General features: G+C 49.6%; 1 protein-coding gene and 1 long non-coding RNA gene across 5 annotated transcripts; one reads left to right on the top strand and one right to left on the bottom strand.

Moving 5' to 3' along the window:
* The first annotated feature begins 891 nt into the window (after nt 1-891).
* cep76 (centrosomal protein 76) lies at nt 892-22,293 on the top strand. Of its 4 annotated transcripts, none has more exons than XM_052515351.1 (12): nt 901-1,297; nt 1,586-1,741; nt 2,554-2,641; nt 2,736-2,960; nt 5,320-5,505; nt 6,375-6,472; nt 8,753-8,878; nt 11,150-11,344; nt 12,694-12,860; nt 15,662-15,995; nt 20,271-20,488; nt 21,761-22,293. In XM_052515351.1, the coding sequence occupies exons 1-12, from the start codon at nt 1,235-1,237 to the stop codon at nt 21,897-21,899; spliced, it is 1,995 nt and encodes a 664-aa protein (XP_052371311.1). In that variant the 5' UTR covers nt 901-1,234; the 3' UTR covers nt 21,900-22,293. The 4 variants fall into 4 exon arrangements, with proteins under 4 accessions (XP_052371312.1, XP_052371311.1, XP_052371310.1 ...); XM_052515350.1 differs by having other exon boundaries at nt 905-1,297; nt 8,750-8,878; nt 21,761-22,292; XM_052515352.1 differs by lacking the exons at nt 20,271-20,488; nt 21,761-22,293 and adding an exon at nt 20,013-20,075 and having other exon boundaries at nt 892-1,297; nt 8,750-8,878.
* On the bottom strand, nt 18,575-20,237 carry LOC127928217 (uncharacterized). The gene is made up of 7 exons (XR_008130950.1): nt 20,102-20,237; nt 19,887-20,015; nt 19,672-19,843; nt 19,414-19,499; nt 19,199-19,370; nt 18,941-19,155; nt 18,575-18,688 (listed from the first exon to the last, which is right to left on the bottom strand). It is a non-coding gene; the product is annotated as an uncharacterized LOC127928217 (long non-coding RNA).
* Nucleotides 22,294-25,079: the final 2,786 nt, after the last annotated feature.

The following is a 25,079-nucleotide window of genomic DNA, read 5'->3' as shown; positions in this document are numbered from 1 at the left end:
TGTATACAACTACCATGCTTTCATGTTTCACCACATGCTGCTAGTACAAAACCATGGTGTTTTTTCATCGCGGTACCATGGTAGCTAATACCATGTAAAAAAAATGTTTTTGGGGTCACTACCATGGCAGTAAAATACCATTGTATTTTCCTGCTGTAGTAGTACAATGAAAAACTACCATGGTACGATCATGTTTTTTTGGTCACTACCATGGCAGGAAAATTCCATGGCATTTGCACCAATATCAATGTATTTTCCTGCCATGGTAGTGACCCAAAAACCATAATAGTAACGTTACCATGGTATTTATTTTTTTATTTTACTACCATGCTACATTTTCGTAAGGGACCAACTTTGCCACGATTCATGTACAGTGAAGTAATACACATAAATGTGATTTTAGAGGCTCTCTCAATGATTGATTGTAATAATGTACCCAAAATATTTCAGCTTGTGAGTGTGTGAAATGGGGGTTGGAGCTATGTTTTACTTCTAAACAATGGCAACAACGCCATGTTAATCTGAGCCTTGCTGTCGAAAAACCATATTAGTGTCCGACTTTCATCAGTTGCAGAAACACGTCCTCTGAATTCACCTTCCTCAACTTTCGTTTTCACTCGGTTGTTTTCGTTTTCACTCGGTTGTTTTCGTTTTCACTCGGTTGTTTTCGCCATTACGTCGATGCACGGCGCGGCCCATCGACGACGCATGGACAACGTACACAACGGGCGTTTCACGTCTCCTGAAAAGTATCTCTGAGAAAACTACAATCAGTTCTCAAACTACAAACTGGTCCTTGTGGGTCCTTCTATAACCGAGTAGTTTATCCCTGACGATTTATAGAAATGTAAAATATTGAATGAAAATAAAGCAAATACACGTTAAACAAGACTCAGTCTTCAAAAAGTGACGGTTTTATGTAATACTTGGTGTGATTATTGTTATTTAATGGAATGGTTTTGTCCTTAGTTGAGACTTTAATTAGACGAACCGCTTCAGGCAATGAGGAAGACACATGCCCGCTTCCTTTTCCGCCACACAGTTTAAACTGGCTGTTGTTATTGTTGTGGAGGTCTGGGATTGAAGTTTTTGCAGATGGATTTTCCCGATCCTTCGTGTTATTCAGGCAAATAAGACAACTATAAGCCATTTACATGTTGCACTTCTTACCACACGTTGCAGTGTCGTGTTCATTTAGTAAAACGGGCGAAACGCGGGTGTAAAGTTTACCGAGATGTCTCTGCCACCGGAGAAAGCATCTGAACTAAAGCAGATCATACACAACCATCTGATCAAGGTAGCTACTTACCGAAGCATTTAAAAATGATCATTACCAATCTGATAGCTATGAAGTCATTAAAACTCGTTTTTCAACCATTCCACAAATGTCTTGTTAACAAACTGTTGTTTCAGCAAGTCGGTTAGGACGTCTACTTTGTGCATGACACAAGTCATTAATATCTATCTATGTACAGGGAAACACTTCTAGTTAAAGAGAGACTGTTGCCATTGAGGGAGAACAGCCGGGAGTTGAACCATTCTGTTCTAAGATTTAGTGACTCGTAGTAAACGTGTGTTTTGTCAGATGAACATTCATAGGAAGATCAGGGATGTGTTGTCGGAGACCGTGAGAGAGGATCTGGACCCTGGACATAGCTCTCTGTCTGAGGAGGACTTCCTCCGGGCTCTGCAACGCAGGGGAATCGTAGACGATGTCATGAAGGATCTTCATTTCTCCAAGGTGAGTTATGGGAAATCCTCCGTTCAGCACGTTTTATTATCTGGAGGTTGAATGCAGCTTTCTACAGAAGTTCAGATGGGACGTGAATATACACAACAATTAATTCCCTCGTTATGTCGAGATCACAACTTATCTCATGGTCACTACATAACAAACGTTGTTTCATTGAGACCACGAGATAATCGAAAGTACCACACATCATCCATTCATTTGCTCAGATGCACCGTGTAGGATTTACCCACCTCATCGAGGAGTCCTGTGGCTGTATTGGTCACAATGCACTCCTGGGGCATTTAAGCCCCGAACAATGCCTGACAAGCAGCCCCGTCTCCCAGGCTGTGTGCCGCCCCCAAGACCACAGCCAATCGCATGCAAGTTTGTAGTGTTCATGACAAGTTGTGATCTCAACATAATGAGGGGGTTTGTAGTGTTCATAAGTTGTGATCTCAACATAATGAGGGGGTTTGTAGTGTTCATGACAAGTTGTGATCTCAACATAATGAGGGGGTTTGTAGTGTTCATAAGTTGTGATCTCAACATAATGAGGGGGTTTGTAGTGTTCATCTCAACATAATGAGGGGGTTTGTAGTGTTCATAAGTTGTGATCTCAACATAATGAGGGGTTTGTAGTGTTCATAAGTTGTGATCTCAACATAATGAGGGGGTTTGTAGTGTTCATAAGTTGTGATCTCAACATAATGAGGGGGTTTGTAGTGTTCGTGACATACGTTGTGATCTCAACATAATGAGGGGTTTGTTTTATGTCCTCTCTGGTCTTCCGTACCTTCATAACGTTGACAGTGTTTTGACAGGAAGTGCCTGACACCGAGTTAGAACTCCAGAACACTCCGAAGCCTGCAACTCACTTTATTGACAAGGACCCGACGAAGCTCAAGAAAAGTAAGAAACTGTCACCGGGGAGATTGAGCGAGCACCTGACGTTCCCTTACTACTTACTGTTCAGTGTCAAACGGTTGTATTTCTGTCCTCCCAGCCAACATGGACCCAGCGAGGAGGTACCTGTACCTCCAGGTCCTGGGGGGTAAGGCCTTTCTAGAGCACCTCCAGGAGCCAGAGCCTCTACCTGGTCAGGTCTGCTCCACCTTCACCCTCTACCTGCACTTCAGGAACCAGCGCTTCCACTCCAAGCCTGTCCCCTGTGCCTGTGAGCCAGACCTGCAGGAGGGCTTCCTGCTGGAGATACACAGAGAGGGACTGGGTAAAGACGGGTTGACTTCCTGACTGCCTGATGTTACACAACTGGTTTACTGTAGACAACATTGTCTCCTTTAATTTATCTTTAATCCCTGTTGTAAAGTAGTCCTGTTTACTAGTAGTCCTGTTTACTAGTAGTCCTGTTTACCAGTAGTCCTGTTTACTAGTAGTCCTGTTTACTAGTAGTCCTGTTTACTAGTAGTCCTGTTTACTAGTAGCCCTGTTTACTAGTAGTCCTGTTTACTAGTAGTCCTGTTTACTAGTAGTCCTGTTTACTAGTAGTCCTGTTTACTAGTAGTCCTGTTTACTAGTAGCCCTGTTTACTAGTAGTCCTGTTTACTAGTAGCCCTGTTTACTAGTAGCCCTGTTTACTAGTAGTCCTGTTTACTATAGTATACTTGGCTCATTGAGCTCTAGCGACTCCTTGTGGCAGGCCAGGCGCCTGCAGGCTGACCTCGGTCGTCAGTTTGAACAGTGTTTCCTCTGACACGGTGGTGCGGCTGACTTCCTGGTTAAACCGGCTGTGTTTCCTCTGACACGGTGGTGCGGCTGGCTTCCTGGTTAAACCGGCTGTGTTTCCTCTGACACGGTGGTGCGGCTGGCTTCCTGGTTAAACCTGGCGGTGTTTCCTCTGACACGGTGGTGCGGCTGGCTTCCTGGTTAAACCGGCTGTGTTTCCTCTGACACGGTGGTGCGGCTGGCTTCCTGGTTAAACCGGCTGTGTTTCCTCTGACACGGTGGTGCGGCTGGCTTCCTGGTTAAACCGGCTGTGTTTCCTCTGACACGGTGGTGTGGCTGGCCTCCTGGTTAAACAGGCGGTGTTTCCTCTGACACGGTGGTGCGGCTGGCTTCCTGGTTAAACCGGCTGTGTTTCCTCTGACACGGTGGTGCGGCTGGCTTCCTGGTTAAACCGGCTGTGTTTCCTCTGACACGGTGGTGCGGCTGGCTTCCTGGTTAAACCTGGCGGTGTTTCCTCTGACACGGTGGTGCGGCTGGCTTCCTGGTTAAACCGGCTGTGTTTCCTCTGACACGGTGGTGCGGCTGGCTTCCTGGTTAAACCGGCTGTGTTTCCTCTGACACGGTGGTGCGGCTGGCTTCCTGGTTAAACCGGCTGTGTTTCCTCTGACACGGTGGTGTGGCTGGCCTCCTGGTTAAACAGGCGGTGTTTCCTCTGACACGGTGGTGCGGCTGGCTTCCTGGTTAAACCCGGCTGTGTTTCCTCTGACACGGTGGTGCGGCTGGCTTCCTGGTTAAACCCGGCTGTGTTTCCTCTGACACGGTGGTGCGGCTGGCTTCCTGGTTAAACCGGCGGTGTTTCCTCTGACACGGTGGTGCGGCTGACTTCCTGGTTAAACCCGGCTGTGTTTCCTCTGACACGGTGGTGCGGCTGGCTTCCTGGTTAAACCGGCGGTGTTTCCTCTGACACGGTGGTGCGGCTGGCTTCCTGGTTAAACAGGCGGTGTTTCCTCTGACTGGTTACGGTGGTTTCCTCTGAGTCCTGTGGTGCGGCTGGCTTCCTGGTTAAACAGGCGGTGTTTCCTCTGACACGGTGGTGCGGCTGGCTTCCGGGTTAAACCTGGCGGTGTTTCCTCTGACACGGTGGTGCGGCTGGCTTCCTGGTTAAACCCGGCGGTGTTTCCTCTGACACGGTGGTGCGGCTGGCTTCCTGGTTAAACCGGCTGTGTTTCCTCTGACACGGTGGTGCGGCTGGCTTCCTGGTTAAACAGGCGGTGTTTCCTCTGACACGGTGGTGCGGCTGGCTTCCTGGTTAAACCGGCTGTGTTTCCTCTGACACGGTGGTGCGGCTGGCTTCCTGGTTAAACCTGGCGGTGTTTCCTCTGACACGGTGGTGCGGCTGGCTTCCTGGTTAAACCTGGCGGTGTTTCCTCTGACTCGGTGGTGCGGCTGGCTTCCTGGTTAAACCGGCTGTGTTTCCTCTGACACGGTGGTGCGGCTGGCTTCCGGGTTAAACCTGGCGGTGTTTCCTCTGACACGGTGGTGCGGCTGGCTTCCTGGTTAAACCGGCTGTGTTTCCTCTGACACGGTGGTGCGGCTGGCTTCCTGGTTAAACCTGGCGGTGTTTCCTCTGACACGGTGGTGCGGCTGGCTTCCTGGTTAAACCTGGCGGTGTTTCCTCTGACACGGTGGTGCGGCTGGCTTCCGGGTTAAACCTGGCGGGTGTTAAGAAGCGCGGTTTGTCGGGTCACGTTTCAGAGGACGCACAACTCGTCTCCAGAGCCCGTTGGGGAGGAAAAGGGGGTACTACCAACAACAACAACAACAACAACAACAACAACGTAATAACTGATCATCTCTGAACAGGCTTATTGTCCGTGACCTTCCTTTGTCTCTGTGTCTTTCAGGCGATGGCAGTAAGATGGCAGACGCCACCACGATGTTGTCTATCTGTGACCCGGTCCACCTGGTGTTGATAAAGAGAGACGCATCCAGCGAGACCACCCTGGTCTCCTCTTACTTCCTGGACTGGAGGACCGTCCTCTCCTCTCCCTCTGGGAAGACCAGCATTGCCGTAGAGCTGCTTGGAGTCGGTAAGGACGCTAAGGGTTAAACTATTTGAGGTTTAATTTTCTGAAGGAAAATTAACCTGCATTTTGTATGAATTAGCCTGATTTACACCCAGTTAAATACATAGAAATTAAAGACAAAAGAGAGGGAACACATCCTGTCTGCTGTTCTGGGTTTCTGTTCTGTTCCAACTGTCGGTAGTGAGTGTAAGGTGTTTCTGTTCTGTCCTAACAGGTGTTCAGTATATCTCCTCTGTATCCCAACAGGTGTTCAGTATATCTCCTCTGTATCCCAACAGGTGTTCAGTATATCTCCTCTGTATCCTAACAGGTGTTCAGTATATCTCCTCTGTATCCTAACAGGTGTTCAGTATATCTCCTCTGTATCCTAACAGGTGTTCAGTATATCTCCTCTGTTCAGTATATCTCCTCTGTATCCCAACAGGTGTTCAGTATATCTCCTCTGTATCCCAACAGGTGTTCAGTATATCTCCTCTGTATCCTAACAGGTGTTCAGTATATCTCCTCTGTATCCTAACAGGTGTTCAGTATATCTCCTCTGTATCCCAACAGGTGTTCAGTATATCTCCTCTGTATCCTAACAGGTGTTCAGTATATCTCCTCTGTATCCCAACAGGTGTTCAGTATATCTCCTCTGTATCCCAACAGGTGTTCAGTATATCTCCTCTGTATCCTAACAGGTGTTCAGTATATCTCCTCTGTATCCCAACAGGTGTTCAGTATATCTCCTCTGTATCCTAACAGGTGTTCAGTATATCTCCTCTGTGTCCTAACAGGTGTTCAGTATATCTCCTCTGTGTCCTAACAGGTGTTCAGTATATCTCCTCTGTGTCCTAACAGGTGTTCAGTATATCTCCTCTGTATCCTAACAGGTAGTGAATGTAAGGTGACGGCTGGTGTACTCAACATGAGTCTTGACCTTTACCCTCCTCTGTCAGAGATCCTGTCACCTGACATCATCACCACACAGGTCAGAGACTGGTCGTAATGCTGCTATGCTCTGTCATGTTGTCACGCTATGATTCACTTCCTCCCTAAGAGGCAGACATTTATATGGTTCCTCCCTAAGAGGCAGACATATGGTTCCTCCCTAAGAGGCAGACATTTATATGGTTCCTCCCTAAGAGGCAGACATATGGTTCCTCCCTAAGAGGCAGACATTTATATGGTTCCTCCCTAAGAGGCAGACATATGGTTCCTCCCTAAGAGGCAGACATATATGGTTCCTCCCTAAGAGGCAGACATTTATATGGTTCCTCCCTAAGAGGCAGACATATGGTTCCTCCCTAAGAGGCAGACATATGGTTCCTCCCTAAGAGGCAGACATATGGTTCCTCCCTAAGAGGCAGACATATGGTTCCTCCCTAAGAGGCAGACATATGGTTCCTCCCTAAGAGGCAGACATATGGTTCCTCCCTAAGAGGCAGACATATGGTTCCTCCCTAAGAGGCAGACATATGGTTCCTCCCTAAGAGGCAGACATTTATATGGTTCCTCCCTAAGAGGCAGACATATGGTTCCTCCCTAAGAGGCAGACATATGGTTCCTTCCTAAGAGGCAGACATTTATATGGTTCCTTCCTAAGAGGCAGACATTTATATGGTTCCTCCCTAAGAGGCAGACATTTATATGGTTCCTCCCTAAGAGGCAGACATTTATATGGTTCCTCCCTAAGAGGCAGACATTTATATGGTTCCTCCCTAAGAGGCAGACATTTATATGGTTCCTCCCTAAGAGGCAGACATTTATATGGTTCCTCCCTAAGAGGCAGACATTTATATGGTTCCTCCCTAAGAGGCAGACATTTATATGGTTCCTCCCTAAGAGGCAGACATTTATATGGTTCCTCCCTAAGAGGCAGACATATGGCTCCTCCCTAAGAGGCAGGGGTTGATAGTGATTGTTACTGGTGTTTATTGTTTACAGCAGTCCCTAAGAGGCAGACATATGGCTCCTCCCTAAGAGGCAGGGGTTGATAGTGATTGTTACTGGTGTTTATTGTTTACAGCAGTCCCTAAGAGGCAGACATATGGCTCCTCCCTAAGAGGCAGGGGTTGATAGTGATTGTTACTGGTGTTTATTGTTTACAGCAGTCCCTAAGAGGCAGACATATGGCTCCTCCCTAAGAGGCAGGGGTTGATAGTGATTGTTACTGGTGTTTATTGTTTAAGAGGCAGACAGTCCTCCCTAAGAGGCAGGGGTTGATAGTGATTGTTACTGGTGTTTATTGTTTACAGCAGTCCCTAAGAGGCAGACATATGGCTCCTCCCTAAGAGGCAGGGGTTGATAGTGATTGTTACTGGTGTTTATTGTTTACAGCAGTCCCTAAGAGGCAGACATATGGCTCCTCCCTAAGAGGCAGGGGTTGATAGTGATTGTTACTGGTGTTTATTGTTTACAGCAGTCCCTAAGAGGCAGGGGTTGATAGTGATTGTTACTGGTGTTTATTGTTTACAGCAGTCCCTAAGAGGCAGGGGTTGATAGTGATTGTTACTGGTGTTTATTGTTTACAGCAGTCCCTAAGAGGCAGGGGTTGATAGTGATTGTTACTGGTGTTTATTGTTTACAGCAGTCCCTAAGAGGCAGACATATGGCTCCTCCCTAAGAGGCAGGGGTTGATAGTGATTGTTACTGGTGTTTATTGTTTACAGCAGTCCCTAAGAGGCAGACATATGGCTCCTCCCTAAGAGGCAGGGGTTGATAGTGATTGTTACTGGTGTTTATTGTTTACAGCAGTCCCTAAGAGGCAGGGGTTGATAGTGATTGTTACTGGTGTTTATTGTTTACAGCAGTCCCTAAGAGGCAGACATATGGCTCCTCCCTAAGAGGCAGGGGTTGATAGTGATTGTTACTGGTGTTTATTGTTTACAGCAGTCCCTAAGAGGCAGGGGTTGATAGTGATTGTTACTGGTGTTTATTGTTTACAGCAGTCCCTAAGAGGCAGACATATGGTTCCTCCCTAAGAGGCAGACATTGTTACTGGTGTTTATTGTTTACAGCAGTCCCTAAGAGGCAGACATTTATGGCTCCTCCCTAAGAGGCAGGGGTTGATAGTGATTGTTACTGGTGTTTATTGTTTACAGCAGTCCCTAAGAGGCAGACATATGGCTCCTCCCTAAGAGGCAGGGGTTGATAGTGATTGTTACTGGTGTTTATTGTTTACAGCAGTCCCTAAGAGGCAGACATATGGCTCCTCCCTAAGAGGCAGGGGTTGATAGTGATTGTTACTGGTGTTTATTGTTTACAGCAGTCCCTGGAGCGGCAGAAGACGACGGAGAAGGAGAGGCTGTTTCTGGTTTATGCCAAACAGTGGTGGAGAGAGTTTCTAGAGATCAGACCTGCCAACCAATCCAAACTGGTCAAGATCTTTGCTCAGGTCCTCACATTGTTAATACTTGTGTTTTAATATAATACTGATGTGTTAGTGTTTAATAATATTCAAAAACATTGTTTTGTGTGTGTTTTTTAGGATGAGAATGGTGTCAACCGGACAGTGTGTTAGCCGTGCTGGGTGTTAGCCGTGCTGGGTGTTAGCCGTGCCGGGTGTTAGCCGTGCCGGGTGTTAGCGGACAACCGTGTGTTAGCCATGCTGGGTGTTAGCCGTGCTGGGTGTTAGCAGTGCTGTGTTAGCCGTGCTGACAGTGTGTTAGCCGTGTTAGCCGTGCTGGGTGTTAGCCGTGCCGGGTGTTAGCCGTGCTGGGTGTTAGCCGTGCTTTGTTAGCCGTGCTGGGTGTTAGCCGTGCCGTGCTGGGTGTTAGCCGTGCTGGGTGTTAGCCGTGCCGGGTGTTAGCCGTGCCGGGTGTTAGCCGTGCCGGGTGTTAGCCGTGCCGGGTGTTAGCCGTGCCGGGTGTTAGCCGTGCTGGGTGTTAGCCGTGCCGTGCTGGGTGTTAGCCGTGCTGGGTGTTAGCCGTGTTAGCCATGCTGGGTGTTAGCCGTGCCGGGTGTTAGCCGTGCCGTGTGTTAGCCGTGCTGGGTGTTAGCCGTGTGGGTGTTAGCCGTGCTGGGGTGTTAGCCGTGCTGGGTGTTAGCCGTGCTGGGTGTTAGCCGTGCCGTGCTGGGTGTTAGCCGTGCTGGGTGTTAGCCGTGCTGGGTGTTAGCCGTGCTGGGTGTTAGCCGTGCTGGGTGTTAGCCGTGCCGTGCTGGGTGTTAGCCGTGCCGTGCTGGGTGTTAGCCGTGTGTTAGCCGTGCTGGGTGTTAGCCGTGCTGGGTGTTAGCCGTGCTGGGTGTTAGCCGTGCTGGGTGTTAGCCGTGCTGGGTGTTAGCCGTGTTAGCCGTGCTGGGTGTTAGCCGTGCTGGGTGTTAGCCGTGCCGTGCTGGGTGTTAGCCGTGCCGTGCTGGGTGTTAGCCGTGCTGGGTGTTAGCCGTGCTGGGTGTTAGCCGTGCTGGGTGTTAGCCGTGCTGGGTGTTAGCCGTGCTGGGTGTTAGCCGTGCTGGGTGTTAGCCGTGCTGGGTGTTAGCCGTGTGTTAGCCGTGCTGGGTGTTAGCTGTGCTGGGTGTTAGCCGGGTGTTAGCCGTGCTGGGTGTTAGCCGTGCTGGGTGTTAGCCGGTGTTAGCCGTGCTGGGTGTTAGCCGTGCCGGGTGTTAGCCGTGCTGGGTGTTAGCCGTGCTGGGTGTTAGCCGTGTGCTGGGTGTTAGCCGTGCTGGGTGTTAGCCGTGCTGGGTGTTAGCCGTGCTGGGTGTTAGCCGTGCTGGGTGTTAGCCGTGCTGTGCTGGGTGTTAGCCGTGCTGTTAGCCGTGCTGGGTGTTAGCCGTGCCGTGGGGTGTTAGCCGTGCTGGGTGTTAGCTGCCGTGCGTGCTGGGTGTTAGCCGTGCTGGGTGTTAGCCGTGCTGGGGTGTTAGCCGTGCGGGGCTGGGTGTTAGCCGTGCCGTGCTGGGTGTTAGCCGTGCTGGGTGTTAGCCGTGTTAGCCGTGCTGGGTGTTAGCCGTGCTGTGCTGGGTGTTAGCCGTGCTGCTGGGTGTTAGCCGTGCTGGGTGTTAGCCGTGGGGGTGTTAGCCGTGCTGGGTGTTAGCCGTGCCGTGCTGGGTGCCGTTAGCCGTGTGCTGGGTGTTAGCCGTGCTGTGCTGGGTGTTAGCCGTGCTGGGTGTTAGCCGTGCCGTGCTGGGTGTTAGCCGTGCTGGGTGTTAGCCGGGCTGGGTGTTAGCCGTGCTGTGCTGGGTGTTAGCCGTGCTGGGTGTTAGCCGTGCTGTGCTGGGTGTTAGCCGTGCTGGGTGTTAGCCGTGTGCTGGGTGTTAGCCGTGCTGGGTGTTAGCCGTGCTGGGTGTTAGTGTTAGGGTGTGCTGGCTGTGTTAGCCGGGCTGGGTGTTAGCCGTGCTGTGCTGGGTGTTAGCCGTGCTGGGTGTTAGCCGTGCTGGGTGTTAGCCGTGCTGTGCCGTGCTGTGCTGGGTGTTAGCCGGGCTGGGTGTTAGCCGTGCTGTGCTGGGTGTTAGCCGTGCTGGGTGTTAGCCGTGCTGGGTGTTAGCCGTGCTGTGCTGGGTGTTAGCCGGGCTGGGTGTTAGCCGTGCTGTGCTGGGTGTTAGCCGGGCTGGGTGTTAGCCGTGCTGGCTGGGTGTTAGCCGTGCTGTGCTGGGTGTTAGCCGTGCTGGGTGTTAGCCGTGCTGTGCTGGGTGTTAGCCGGGCTGTATTTGAACTTTGCTGTGTTGCTTGCAGGATGAGAACGGCGTCAACAGGCCGGTGTGTTCCTACGTGCGTGTCCTGCGTGCTGGTCGTCTCCTGGAGAGTCCCCGTCAGGCGGCCCGCTTCGTTAGCCTGCTGGGCCTGGAGAAAGCTCCCGTGGTCGGGGGAGGAGGAGGAGGCAAACAGGAGCAGTGGTGCTCCCTTCTCGCCTTCCTCTGTAGAAACAAGGTGAGGACCGGCTCTGTTCTGAACCACACACACACACAGCCGTAAGCATTTAGACAGCTGTAATGCTATGCTGTCTTTAACCTCTGAACTCATCTCTCTGTGTTCTAATCCTCAGTGGTGGAATTGTAAAATAATTGATTTCTGAAACGGTTAGACGGCCTGTTATGAGAAGATTTATTTATATCCTGATGGACGGTTCTGGGATTTCCCCAGTGCAGCAGAATGAATAAATGCCTCCTCTTTTCTATCCTCTCCCCTCTCCTCTCCCCTCTCCTCTTCTATCCTCTCCCCTCTCCTCTTCTATCCTCTCCCCTCTCCTCTTCTATCCTCCTCTCCTATCCTCTCCTCCCCTCTCCTCTTCTGTCCTCTCCCCTCCCCTCCCCTCCTCTCCTCTCTCCTCTCCCCTCTCCTCCCTCTCTCCTCTCCCCTCTCCTCTTCTATCCTCTCCCCTCTCCTCTTCTATCCTCTCCCCTCTCCTCTTCTGTCCTCTCCTCTCCCCTATATAATCCTCTTAATATCCTCTCCCCTCTCCTCTTCTATCCTCTCCCCTCCCCTCTCCTCTCCCCTCCTCTCCTCTCCCCTCTCCTCTTCTATCCTCTCCTCTCCTCTCTCCTCTTCTATCCTCTCCCCCTCTCCTCTTCTATCCTCTCCCCTCTCCTCTTCTATCCTCTCCCCTCCCCTCTTCTATCCTCTCCCCTCCCCTCCCCTCCCCTCTCCTCTCCTCCTCTCCGCCTCCTCTATCCTCTGAGACATGATGACCAGCCCTGTGGGTTAGAGTTAGGAACTGAGACATGATGACCAGCCCTGTGGGTTAGAGTTAGGAACTGAGACATGATGACCAGCCCTGTGGGTTAGAGTTAGGAACTGAGACATGATGACCAGCCCTGTGGGTTAGAGTTAGGAACTGAGACCAGACTGAGACATGATGACCAGCCCTGTGGGTTAGAGTTAGGAACTGAGACATGATGACCAGCCCTGTGGGTTAGAGTTAGGAACTGAGACATGATGACCAGCCCTGTGGGTTAGAGTTAGGAACTGAGACATGATGACCAGCCCTGTGGGTTAGAGTTAGTAACTGAGACATGATGACCAGCCCTGTGGGTTAGAGTTAGGAACTGAAACATGATGACCAGCCCTGTGGGTTAGAGTTAGGAACTGAGACATGATGACCAGCCCTGTGGGTTAGAGTTAGGAACTGAGACATGATGACCAGCCCTGTGGGTTAGAGTTAGGAACTGAGACATGATGACCAGCCCTGTGGGTTAGAGTTAGGAACTGAGACATGATGTTTTTGGTGTTTCCAGGGAGACTGTGACATCTCTCTGATCTGATTGGTTGTGCGTTTCCAGGGCGACTGTGAGGACCATGCCACCCTGCTGTGCAGTCTGCTGCTGGGGTTCGGCCTGGATGCCTACGTGTGTGTTGGCACTAAGCCCAAGAGCCTGGCACACACCTGGGTGATGACCAGGGGCACTGACAGCACCATCACCTTCTGGGAGAGCCTGACCGCACACAGGTGAGACTGAAGCCCGGTTCAGATACAACGGCCCCACCTGAGACGAGACACAACCAGACTGTTTCACCATGTTGTAGCTGACCTGAGACGAGACACAACCAGACTGTTTCACCATGTTGTAGCTGACCTGAGACGAGACACAACCAGACTGTTTCACCATGTTGTAGCTGACCTGAGACGAGACACAACCAGACTGTTTCACCATGTTGTAGCTGACCTGAGACGAGACACAACCAGACTGTTTCACCATGTTGTAGCTGACCTGAGACGAGACACAACCAGACTGTTTCACCATGTTGTAGCTGACCTGAGACGAGACACAACCAGACTGTTTCACCATGTTGTAGCTGACCTGAGACGAGACACAACCAGACTGTTTCACCATGTTGTAGCTGACCTGAGACGAGACACAACCAGACTGTTTCACCATGTTGTAGCTGACCTGAGACGAGACACAACCAGACTGTTTCACCATGTTGTAGCTGACCTGAGACGAGACACAACCAGACTGTTTCACCATGTTGTAGCTGACCTGAAGACGAGACACAACCAGACTGTTTCACCATGTTGTAGCTGACCTGAGACGAGACACAACCAGACTGTTTCACCATGTTGTAGCTGACCTGAAGACGAGACACAACCAGACTGTTTCACCATGTTGTAGCTGACCTGAGACGAGACACAACCAGACTGTTTCACCATGTTGTAGCTGACGTGAAGACGAGACACAACCAGACTGTTTCACCATGTTGTAGCTGACCTGAGACGAGACACAACCAGACTGTTTCACCATGTTGTAGCTGACCTGAAGACGAGACGTTTAGATCAAAAAGACCAGCCCAGGGTTTCCCGAGTGGCCAGCGGTCTGAGGCACTATATAGGTGTTGCAGCCTCTAGGTGTTGCAGCCTCTAGGTGTTGCAGCCTCTAGGTGTTGTAGCCTCTAGGTGTTGCAGTAGCTAGGTGTTGCAGCAGCTAGGTGTTGCAGCAGCTAGGTGTTGCAGCAGCTAGGTGATGTAGCAGCTAGGTGTTGTAGCAGCTAGGTGTTGTAGCAGCTAGGCAGCTAGGTGTTGTAGCAGCAAGGCAACAAGGTGTTGTAGCAGCTAGGTGTTGTAGCCTCTAGGTGTTGTAGCCTCTAGGTGTTGTAGCCTCTAGGTGTTGTAGCCTCTAGGTGTTGTAGCCTCTAGGTGTTGTAGCCTCTAGGTGTTGTAGCCTCTAGGTGTTGTAGCCTCTAGGTGTTGTAGCCTCTAGGTGTTGTAGCCTCTAGGTGTTGTAGCCTCTAGGTGTTGTAGCCTCTAGGTGTTGTAGCAAGGTGTTGTAGCATCTAGGTGTTGTAGCCGCTAGGTGTTGTAGCCTCTAGGTGTTGTAGCCTCTAGGTGTTGTAGCCTCTAGGTGTTGTAGCCTCTAGGTGTTGTAGCCTCTAGGTGTTGTAGCCTCTAGGTGTTGTAGCCTCTAGGTGTTGTAGCCTCTAGGTGTTGTAGCCTCTAGGTGTTGTAGCCTCTAGGTGTTGTAGCCTCTAGGTGTTGTAGCCTCTAGGTGTTGTAGCAGCTAGGTGTTGTAGCAGCTAGGTGTTGTAGCAGCTAGGCAACAAGGTGTTGTAGCAGCTAGGTGTTGTTGCAACAAGGTGTTGTAGCCTCTAGGTGTTGCTGCAGCTAGGTGTTGTAGCCTCTAGGTGTTGTAGCCTCTAGGTGTTGTAGCCTCTAGGTGTTGTAGCCTCTAGGTGTTGTAGCCTCTAGGTGTTGTAGCCTCTAGGTGTTGTAGCCTCTAGGTGTTGTAGCCTCTAGGTGTTGTAGCAGCTAGGTGTTGTAGCCTCTAGGTGTTGTAGCCTCTAGGTGTTGTAGCCTCTAGGTGTTGTAGCAGCTAGGTGTTGTAGCCTCTAGGTCTTGTAGCCTCTAGGTGTTGTAGCCTCTAGGTGTTGCAGCCTCTAGGTGTTGCAGCAGCTAGGTGTTGCAGCAGCTAGGTGTTGCAGCAGCTAGGTGTTGTAGCAGCTAGGTGTTGTAGCCGCTAGGTGTTGTAGCCGCTAGGTGTTGTAGCCGCTAGGTGTTGCAGCCGCTAGGTGTTGTAGCAAACAAGTTTCATGAAATACATTCACCAGGAAAGTTACACACTTTGCGACTCGTCAGAGAAATATCAACAAGCTTGGCTAGCTATTACTGCAGCAAAACAACTAGTTAGCTGCTTGGCTGAACACAGAAAGTCAGCGCACTGTTCTCGCTAAAGCGAGTCGCAAGTTTTCCGCTAAGATTTGACATGTTGAAGTTTGGAAACTCCAGCCAGCCAACGTGAGATGTTCCTAAAACTGTTTCAGATCAAACCAACTGTGTTCTTCAACTGCATAAAACACATCAGAGGCGTTTTAAATGTGAACTGGGCTTAACGACACCTGCAACAACGAAGTCCTCTGTCTCTCTGGCGGAGTTTCTGATAGGTCAACGGAGTCCTCTGTCTCTCTGGCGGAGGTTCTGATAGGTCAACGGAGTCCTCTGTCTCTCTGGCGGAGGTTCTGATAGGTCAACGGAGTCCTCTGTCTCTCTGGCGGAGGTTCTGATAGGTCAACGGAGTCCTCTGTCTCTCTGGCGGAGGTTCTGATAGGTCAACGGAGTCCTCTGTCTCTCTGGCGGAGGTTCTGATAGGTCAACGGAGTCCTCTGTCTCTCTGGCGGAGGTTCTGATAGGTCAACGGAGTCCCCTGCACCAGGGTGCAGCATGGTTATGAATAGAGCTGCGATGATCTCTAGTCTGTACGTCAGTAGCATGTCTGTTCTACACAATATATTTCTACCTATTCAATCATTTTGTTTCAGGTACCTCCACCAGGCCATTGACCCAGACGCCCCTCCCCTGGCCCCCCAGCCCCGCCCCTCCTATCCCTACAGGACCATCGGCTGTGTGTTCAACCACAGGTCCTTCCTGGCCAACTGCCAGCCGTCGGACGCCGTGGAACTCTGCTCGTTCGACTTCCACAACCAGTCCCAGTGGAAGGCTATGAGTGAGGAGGCTGTTGGCTCAGTCTGCTCCCCGGGCAGCACCACCTCTCTGCCCCCTCTACCTCCTCTCTGTGGCCCCTCCCTGGAGCCCAGCGCTGCCTCCAACCAGCTGGAACTGGAGCTGAGGTACCTGGTGGTGGAACACAGGAAGGTGAGAGTACGAACAACGGCGTACAGGTTGGCTCAGTTTGACCTGTAACACCTGTCAGAGCCCATACCTGTCAGAGCCCATACCTGTCAGAGCCCATACCTGTCAGAGCCCATACCTGTCAGAGCCCATACCTGTCAGAGCCCATACTTGTCAGTCATGTTGTGTCTCTACAGTACAGGATATTAACATGGTCTCTGTGTGTCTAGTCATGTATATCTATAGTACAGGATATTAACATGGTCTCTGTGTGTCTAGTCATGTATATCTATAGTACAGGATATTAACATGGTCTCTGTGTGTATATATTGGCTCATGGGTCTGTGTATCCACATCCAAACCCACACATACAGTCAGAGCCAGCTCTATAGCCTTTTGGGGGCCCTAAGGGACATTTTGTCCCTCAAAAACCTGGAACCTGTATTATAGTAGATCTCTGTGTCTGTGTTATAGTAGATCTCTGTGTCTGTGTTATAGTAGATCTCTGTGTCTGTGTTATAGTAGATCTCTGTGTTATAGTAGATCTCTGTATTATAGTAGATCTCTGTGTCTGTGTTATGGTAGATCTCTGTGTCTGTATTATAGTAGATCTCTGTGTCTGTATTACAGTAGATCTCTGTGTCTGTATTATAGTAGATGTCTGTGTTATAGTAGATCTCTGTGTCTGTATTATAGTAGATGTCTGTGTTATAGTAGATCTCTGTGTCTGTATTATAGTAGATCTCTGTATTATAGTAGATCTCTGTGTCTGTGTTATAGTAGATCTCTGTGTCTGTGTTATAGTAGATCTCTGTGTCTCCCTCCAGGACCTTGGCCTGTATTATAGTAGATCTCTGTATCTCCCTCCAGGGTCTGTATTATAGTAGATCTATGTATCTCCCTCCAGGGTCTGTATTATTTACATTTACTTTAAGTCATTTAGCAGTAGATCTCTTATCCAGAGGACTTACAAATTATAGTACACCTTATGACAACCAGTGAACAGGCTGTTGCATCTAAATCTTGTTCCCCCAGGGACAGAAGGATTCTGCCCCTCTATACCTAGATCTCTGTGTCTGTCCTTGAAGAGCCCAGGTGTCTCCAAAGTGGATTGACTGTGCTGTCTGGCGTATATCGTGAGGGAGTCTGTTTACCAGGGGGTGAGAGTAGAACAGTTTTGACTGGGCTGTAGCGGGAACTGTACTTCCTCAGTGGTAGGGAGGCTGTAACAGGCCTGTGGATGAGCGCAGTGCCCTTGTTTGGGTGTAGGGCCTGATCAGAGCCTGGAGGTCTGAGGTGCCGTTCCCCTCAGCTCCGTGGCGAGCACCATGGTGTCGGATCTCTTAGGGAAGCCAGTGGAGATCTCTGATCTCTGGAGTCTGTATTACGTGAGAGATCTCTGGGAAGGTTGAACACCAGGACCTTGGCCTGGATGAGTTGTAGGGGTTTATGGCACAGGCAGGAGCCCAGCCAACAGGACTCTGTTGCTAATCAAGACGTAGATGACAGGTGCCTGGATTATAGTAGATGGTCTCTGTGTGGGGTCTGTATTATGTATATCTCTGTAGTCTACAGGAACTCTGACACCGCCTGATGTATATAGAACGTCAGGGTGTTGTCTCAGGGTTCTGTATTCTGGGAGGAGGACACAATGGAGTTGTCAGCCTTGATTATAGATCATGGAACTGGCAGTCTTCCCCAGGACCTTGGAACCTGTATTATAGTAGATCTGTGTCCGTGTTATAGTAGACTGATATGTCTGTATTATAGTAGATCTCATCCCACCTGGTCATCAGGGGGAATAGTAGATCTCTGTGTGTGCCGTCTGCATAGCAATGATAGGAGAGACCATGTGAGGTTATGAGTGAGATCTCTGTGTTATGTATTATGGTAGCCCTCTGGGGACACCAGTGGTGATTATAGGAGATCTCTGATCTCCCACCAGGACCTTGGCTGTATAGTAGATCCAAGCTGGGTCTCCTCCAGGACCTTGGAGAGTATTATAGTAGATCTCTGGTTCTCCCTAGGACCTTGGTCTGTATTATAGTAGATCTCTCTGTAGTAGATCCTTAGACTAGTAGATCTCCGTGATTGGCCTGTATTATAGTAGATCTCTGTCTCCCTTGAGGACCTTGAAACCTGTATTATAGTAGATCTCTGTATCTCCCTCCAGGACCTTGGCCGCTCAAGAGTTTGGTAGAGAAAAGAGAGAAGGGATCTCTGTATTGTTGACATCGGAGGGATCGAGTCCAGACAACTCTGGAAGACGGGAGGGACGTCTGTGATTATAGTAGATCTCTGGTCTGGATCTCAGTAGCCTCCAGGCCGTCTGGCCTGATATTATAGTAGATCTCTGTATTATAGTAGATGTCTGTGTTATGGTAGATCTCTGTGTCTGTATTATAGTAGATCTCTGTGTCTGTATTACAGTAGATCTCTGTGTCTGTATTATAGTAGATGTCTGTGTTATAGTAGATCTCTGTGTCTGTATTATAGTAGATCTCTGTATTATAGTAGATCTCTGTGTCTGTGTTATAGTAGATCTCTGTGTCTGTGTTATAGTAGATCTCTGTGTCTCCCTCCAGGACCTTGGCCTGTATTATAGTAGATCTCTGTATCTCCCTCCAGGACCTTGGCCTGTGTTATAGTAGATCTCTGTATCTCCCTCCAGGACCTTGGCCTGTATTATAGTAGATCTCTGTATCTCCCTCCAGGACCTTGGCCTGTATTATAGTAGATCTATGTGTCTCCCTCCAGGGTCTGTATTATAGTAGATCTCTGTATCTCCCTCCAGGACCTTGGCCTGTATTATAGTAGATCTCTGTGTCTCCCTCCAGGACCTTGGTCTGTATTATAGTAGATCTCTGTATCTCCCTCCAGGACCTTGGCCTGTATTATAGTAGATCTATGTGTCTCCCTCCAGGACCTTGGCCTGTATTATAGTAGATCTCTGTATCTCCCTCCAGGACCTTGGCCTGTATTATAGTAGATCTCTGTATCTCCCTCCAGGACCTTGGCCTGTATTATAGTAGATCTCTGTATCTCCCTCCAGGACCTTGGCCTGTATTATAGTAGATCTCTGTATCTCCCTCCAGGACCTTGGCCTGTATTATAGTAGATCTCTGTATCTCCCTCCAGGACCTTGGCCTGTATTATAGTAGATCTCTGTATCTCCCTCCAGGACCTTGGCCTGTATTATAGTAGATCTCTGTATTTCCCTCCAGGACCTTGGCCTGTATTATAGTAGATCTCTGTATCTCCCTCCAGGACCTTGGCCTGTATTATAGTAGATCTCTGTATCTCCCTCCAGGACCTTGGCCTGTGTTATAGTAGATCTCTGTATCTCCCTCCAGGACCTTGGCCTGTATTATAGTAGATCTCTGTATCTCCCTCCAGGACCTTGGCCTGTGTTATAGTAGATCTCTGTGTCTCCCTCCAGGACCTTGGCCTGTATTATAGTAGATCTCTGTATCTCCCTCCAGGACCTTGGCCTGTATTATAGTAGATCTCTGTGTCTCCCTCCAGGACCTTGGCCTGTGTTATATTAGATCTCTGTATCTCCCTCCAGGACCTTGGCCTGTGTTATAGTAGATCTCTGTATCTCCCTCCAGGACCTTGGCCTGTGTTATAGTAGATCTCTGTATCTCCCTCCAGGACCTTGGCCTGTGTTATAGTAGATCTCTGTGTCTCCCTCCAGGACCTTGGCCTGTATTATAGTAGATCTCTGTGTCTCCCTCCAGGACCTTGGCCTGTATTATAGTAGATCTCTGTGTCTCCCTCCAGGACCTTGGCCTGTATTATAGTAGATCTCTGTATCTCCCTCCAGGACCTTGGCCTGTATTATAGTAGATCTCTGTATCTCCCTCCAGGACCTTGGTCTGTATTATAGTAGATCTCTGTGTCTCCCTCCAGGACCTTGGCCTGTATTATAGTAGATCTCTGTATCTCCCTCCAGGACCTTGGCCTGTATTATAGTAGATCTCTGTATCTCCCTCCAGGACCTTGGTCTGTATTATAGTAGATCTCTGTGTCTCCCTCCAGGACCTTGGCCTGTATTATAGTAGATCTCTGTGTCTCCCTCCAGGACCTTGGCCTGTATTATAGTAGATCTCTGTATCTCCCTCCAGGACCTTGGCCTGTATTATAGTAGATCTCTGTATCTCCCTCCAGGACCTTGGCCTGTATTATAGTAGATCTCTGTATCTCCCTCCAGGACCTTGGCCTGTATTATAGTAGATCTCTGTATCTCCCTCCAGGACCTTGGCCTGTATTATAGTAGATCTCTGTATCTCCCTCCAGGACCTTGGCCTGGCCACAGTGTGGGATGACCACCTGTCCTACGTCCTGTCCTCCGCCCTGGCGGCGTACGAGCTGGAGCGCTGCACGGGGACTTCCTGTGGTAACGAGGAGTTCCAGGATGCTGTGCGGAGGGCGGTGCCGGACGGACACACCTTCAAAGGTTTCCCTATCCACTTCCTGCACCACAACGCACGGCGAGCCTTCGCTACCTGCCTCAGGTAACTATAGCAACGCACGGCAACACACGTGAGCCTTCGCTACTTGCCACCGGTAACTATAGCAACGTACCGCAACACGCGTCGAGCCTTCGCTACTTGCCTCCGGTAACTATAGCAACGTACCGCAACACACGTCGAGCCTTCGCTACTTGCCTCCGGTAACTATAGCAACGTACCGCAACACACGTTGAGCCTTCGCTACCTGCCTCAGGTAACTATAGCAACGTACCGCAACACACGTCGAGCCTTCGCTACTTGCCTCCGGTAACTATAGCAACGCACCGCAACACACGTCGAGCTTTCGCTACTTGCCTCTGGTAACTATAGCAACGCACCGCAACACACGTCGAGCTTTCGCTACTTGCCTCTGGTAACTATAGCAACGTACCGCAACACACGTTGAGCCTTCGCTACTTGCCTCCGGTAACTATAGCAACGCACTGCAACACACGCGACCCTTCGCTACCTGCCTCAGGTAACTATAGCAACGCACCGCTACACACGTCGAGCCTTCGCTACCTGCCTCAGGTAACTATAGCAACGCACGGCAACACACGTGAGCCTTCGCTACTTGCCACCGGTAACTATAGCAACGTGCCGCAACACGCGTCGAGCCTTCGCTAACTTGCCTCCTGCAACTATAGCGATCGCACTGCAAACACAACGCGAGCCTTCGCTATCCTTCGCAACACACGTGAGCCTTCGCTGCCTCAGGTAACTATAGCAACGCACGGCAACACACGTGAGCCTTCGCTACTTGCCACCGGTAACTATAGCAACGTACCGCAACACGCGTCGAGCCTTCGCTACTTGCCTCCGGTAACTATAGCAACGCACTGCAACACACGCGATCCTTCGCTACCTGCCTCAGGTAACTATAGCAACGCACCGCAACACACGTCGAGCCTTCGCTACTTGCCTCCGGTAACTATAGCAACGCACGGCAACACACGTGAGCCTTCGCTACTTGCCTCCGGTAACTATAGCAACGCACGGCAACACACGTCGAGCCTTCGCTACTTGCCTCCGGTAACTATAGCAACGCACCGCAACACACGTCGAGCTTTCGCTACTTGCCTCAGGTAACTATAGCAACGCACCGCTACACACGTCGAGCCTTCGCTACTTGCCTCAGGTAACTATAGCAACACTGAATATTTCCAGCTTTTAGACACCTCACAATTGTATAAGTTGATCAGGTAAATGAAGGACAGGAGAAGTGTGTGTTGTCATGGATACTCAAGTGATGAGTGACTGTTGTTGTTTGGGCAGGTCTCCGTTCTGTGATGAGATAGTGTGTTGCCGTGGGGACCACGTGAGGCTGGCGGTGCGTGTCCGGGTGTTTGCGTACCCCGAGTCTGCCTGTGCCGTCTGGGTGATGTTCGCCTGCAAGTATCGTTCTGTACTCTGACCCCTGACCTCACGCCCTCACCGTTGGAGGAACATCAAGTTAACAGTGGAGTTAACTGGTCTAGTGGGTTAACTGGTCTAGGAACAGTGGGGTAACTGGTCTAGGAACAGTGGGTTAACTGGTCTAGGAACAGTGGGTTAACTGGTCTAGGAACAGTGGGTTAACTGGTCTAGGAACAGTGGGTTAACTGGTCTAGGAACAGTGGGTTAACTGGTCTAGGAACAGTGGGTTAACTGGTCTAGGAACAGTGGGTTAACTGGTCTAGGAACAGTGGGTTAACTGGTCTAGGAACAGTGGGTTAACTGGTCTAGGAACAGTGGGTTAACTGGTCTAGGAACAGTGGGTTAACTGGTCTAGGAACAGTGGGTTAACGGGTCTAGGAACAGTGGGTTAACTGGTCTAGGAACAGTGGGTTAACAGGGCCTAGGAACAGTGGGTTAACTGGTCTAGGAACAGTGGGTTAACTGGTCTAGGAACAGTGGGTTAACTGGTCTAGGAACAGTGGGTTAACTGGTCTAGGAACAGTGGGTTAACTGGTCTAGGAACAGTGGGTTAACTGGTCTAGGAACAGTGGGTTAACTGGTCTAGGAACAGTGGGTTAACTGGTCTAGGAACAGTGGGTTAACTTAACAGTGGGTTATCTTTTGGTTAACTAGGAACAGTGGGTTAACTGGTCTAGGAACAGTGGGTTAACTGGTCTAGGAACAGTGGGTTAACTGGTCTAGGAACAGTGGGTTAACTGGTCTAGGAACAGTGGGTTAACTGGTCTAGGAACAGTGGGTTAACTGGTCTAGGAACAGTGGGTTAACTGGTCTAGGAACAGTGGGTTAACTGGTCTAGGAACAGTGGGGTCTAACAGTGGTCTAGGAACAGTGGGTTAACTGGTCTAGGAACAGTGGGTTAACTGGTCTAGGAACAGTGGGTTAACTGGTCTAGGAACAGTGGGTTAACTGGTCTAGGAACAGTGGGTTAACTGGTCTAGGAACAGTGGGTTAACTGGTCTAGGAACAGTGGGTTAACTGGTCTAGGAACAGTGGGTTAACTGGTCTAGGAACAGTGGTCTGGTCTAGGAACAGTGGGTTAACTGGTCTAGGAACAGTGGGTTAACTGGTCTAGGAACAGTGGGTTAACTGGTCTAGGAACAGTGGGTTAACTGGTCTAGGAACAGTGGGTTAACTGGTCTAGGAACAGTGGGTTAACTGGTCTAGGAACAGTGGGTTAACTGGTCTAGGAACAGTGGGTTAACTGCCTGTTCAGGGGCAGAACCACAGATTTGACAGACTTACTGTAGGTACCGATACCAGATGTATTGCGATTCGATACTGTGATCTTATTGTTATTCCCAAACATGTAATGTCCTGATATGTGACTATTGATTCCCTCCTGTCACTACAATGTGTTGTCTTTCTACTGTCTTATTACAGACTTTGTTTACTCTATGAGAATGTATTTATAGCTACATATATCTTTTTCTAAATAAATTATTTACTTTTTTAAAAAAAAATTGAGTGAGTTTGAATTGTAATTTAACTAAATTTGATTGATCAGAACTTGTTCCTGTTATCTAGTCAAACAGGTTTAATTACTAGAGTTTAAACCCACCAATAATAAACAGATGTGTAATAACATTGTTCCTGTTATCTAGTCAAACAGGTTTAATTACTAGAGTTTAAACCCACCAATAATAAACAGATGTGTAATAACATTGTTCCACCACTAGATGGCGAGTGAAGACCAGCAGAGACGGTGAAGGTTGAACTGACTGAACTAAAGGCTCCATTCCTCCAGTAGTGATGCTGTTCAGTGTAATCACTGTCTAGAGAATACCGACCCTCTCGTCCTCCTCACATCCCCATCTACTGAACTGACTGAACTAAAGGCTCCATCCATTCCTCCAGTAGTGATGCTGTTCAGTGTAATCACTGTCTAGAGAATACCGACCCTCTCGTCCTCCTCACATCCACATCTAGTGAACTGACTGAACTAAAGGCTCCATCCATTCCTCCAGTAGTGATGCTGTTCAGTGTAATCACTGTCTAGAGAATACCGACCCTCTCGTCCTCCTCACATCCCCATCTACTGAACTGACTGAACTAAAGGCTCCATTCATTCCTCCAGTAGTGATGCTGTTCAGTGTAATCACTGTCTAGAGAATACCGACCCTCTCGTCCTCCTCACATCCCCATCTACTGAACTGACTGAACTAAAGGCTCCATTCCTCCAGTAGTGATGCTGTTCAGTGTAATCACTGTCTAGAGAATACCGACCCTCTCGTCCTCCTCACATCCCCATCTACTGAACTGACTGAACTAAAGGCTCCATTCATTCCTCCAGTAGTGATGCTGTTCAGTGTAATCACTGTCTAGAGAATACCGACCCTCTCGTCCTCCTCACATCCACATCTACTGAACTGACTGAACTAAAGGCTCCATCCATTCCTCCAGGAGTGATGCTGATCAGTGTAATCACTGTCTAGAGAATACCGACCCTCTCGTCCTCCTCACATCCACATCTAGTGAACTGACTGAACTAAAGGCTCCATTCATTCCTCCAGTAGTGATGCTGTTCAGTGTAATCACTGTCTAGAGAATACCGACCCTCTCGTCCTCCTCACATCCCCATCTAGTGAACTGACAAACAAAATGATTCATAAAACACCAGTAAAACACTTTACAACTAAGTTGATGGTATTTGCAAAAAGCACTTTAGGATTCAAACCACAGATAATAAGTGACAGATCTCCCAGACTTCCCAGTAGCTGGTGCTGTTCTTCCCAGTAGCTGGTACTGTCCTTCCCAGTAGCTGGTACTGTCCTTCCCAGTAGCCGGTACTGTCCTTCCCAGTAGCCGGTACTGTCCTTCCCAGTAGCCGGTACTGTCCTTCCCAGTAGCCGGTACTGTCCTTCCCAGTAGCTGGTACTGTCCTTCCCAGTAGCTGGTACTGTCCTTCCCAGTAGCTGGTGCTGTCCTTCCCAGTAGCTGGTGTTGTCCTTCCCAGTAGCTGGTACTGTCCTTCCCAGTAGCTGGTGCTGTCCTTCCCAGTAGCTGGTGCTGTCCTTCCCAGTAGCTGGTGCTGTCCTTCCCAGTAGCCGGTACTGTCCTTCCCAGTAGCTGGTACTGTCCTTCCCAGTAGCTGGTACTGTCCTTCCCAGTAGCTGGTACTGTCCTTCCCAGTAGCCGG

The sequence above is a fragment of the Oncorhynchus keta genome, unplaced genomic scaffold (genome assembly GCF_023373465.1).
Source record: "Oncorhynchus keta strain PuntledgeMale-10-30-2019 unplaced genomic scaffold, Oket_V2 Un_scaffold_23736_pilon_pilon, whole genome shotgun sequence".
In the NCBI taxonomy this organism is placed as follows: domain Eukaryota; kingdom Metazoa; phylum Chordata; class Actinopteri; order Salmoniformes; family Salmonidae; genus Oncorhynchus; species Oncorhynchus keta.
Note: the sequence above shows the minus strand (reverse complement) of the source record. Positions and strands in the feature narration are given on the sequence as shown.

Bases quoted from the DNA above. Each gene is read 5' to 3' on its own strand.
- cep76 (XM_052515350.1), top strand. From the start codon at position 1,235: ATGTCTCTGCCACCGGAGAAAGCATCTGAACTAAAGCAGATCATACAC. The intron at 1,298-1,585 runs GTAGCTACTTAC...GTGTTTTGTCAG, and splicing joins TACACAACCATCTGATCAAG to ATGAACATTCATAGGAAGAT. The intron at 1,742-2,553 runs GTGAGTTATGGG...GTGTTTTGACAG, and splicing joins AGGATCTTCATTTCTCCAAG to GAAGTGCCTGACACCGAGTT.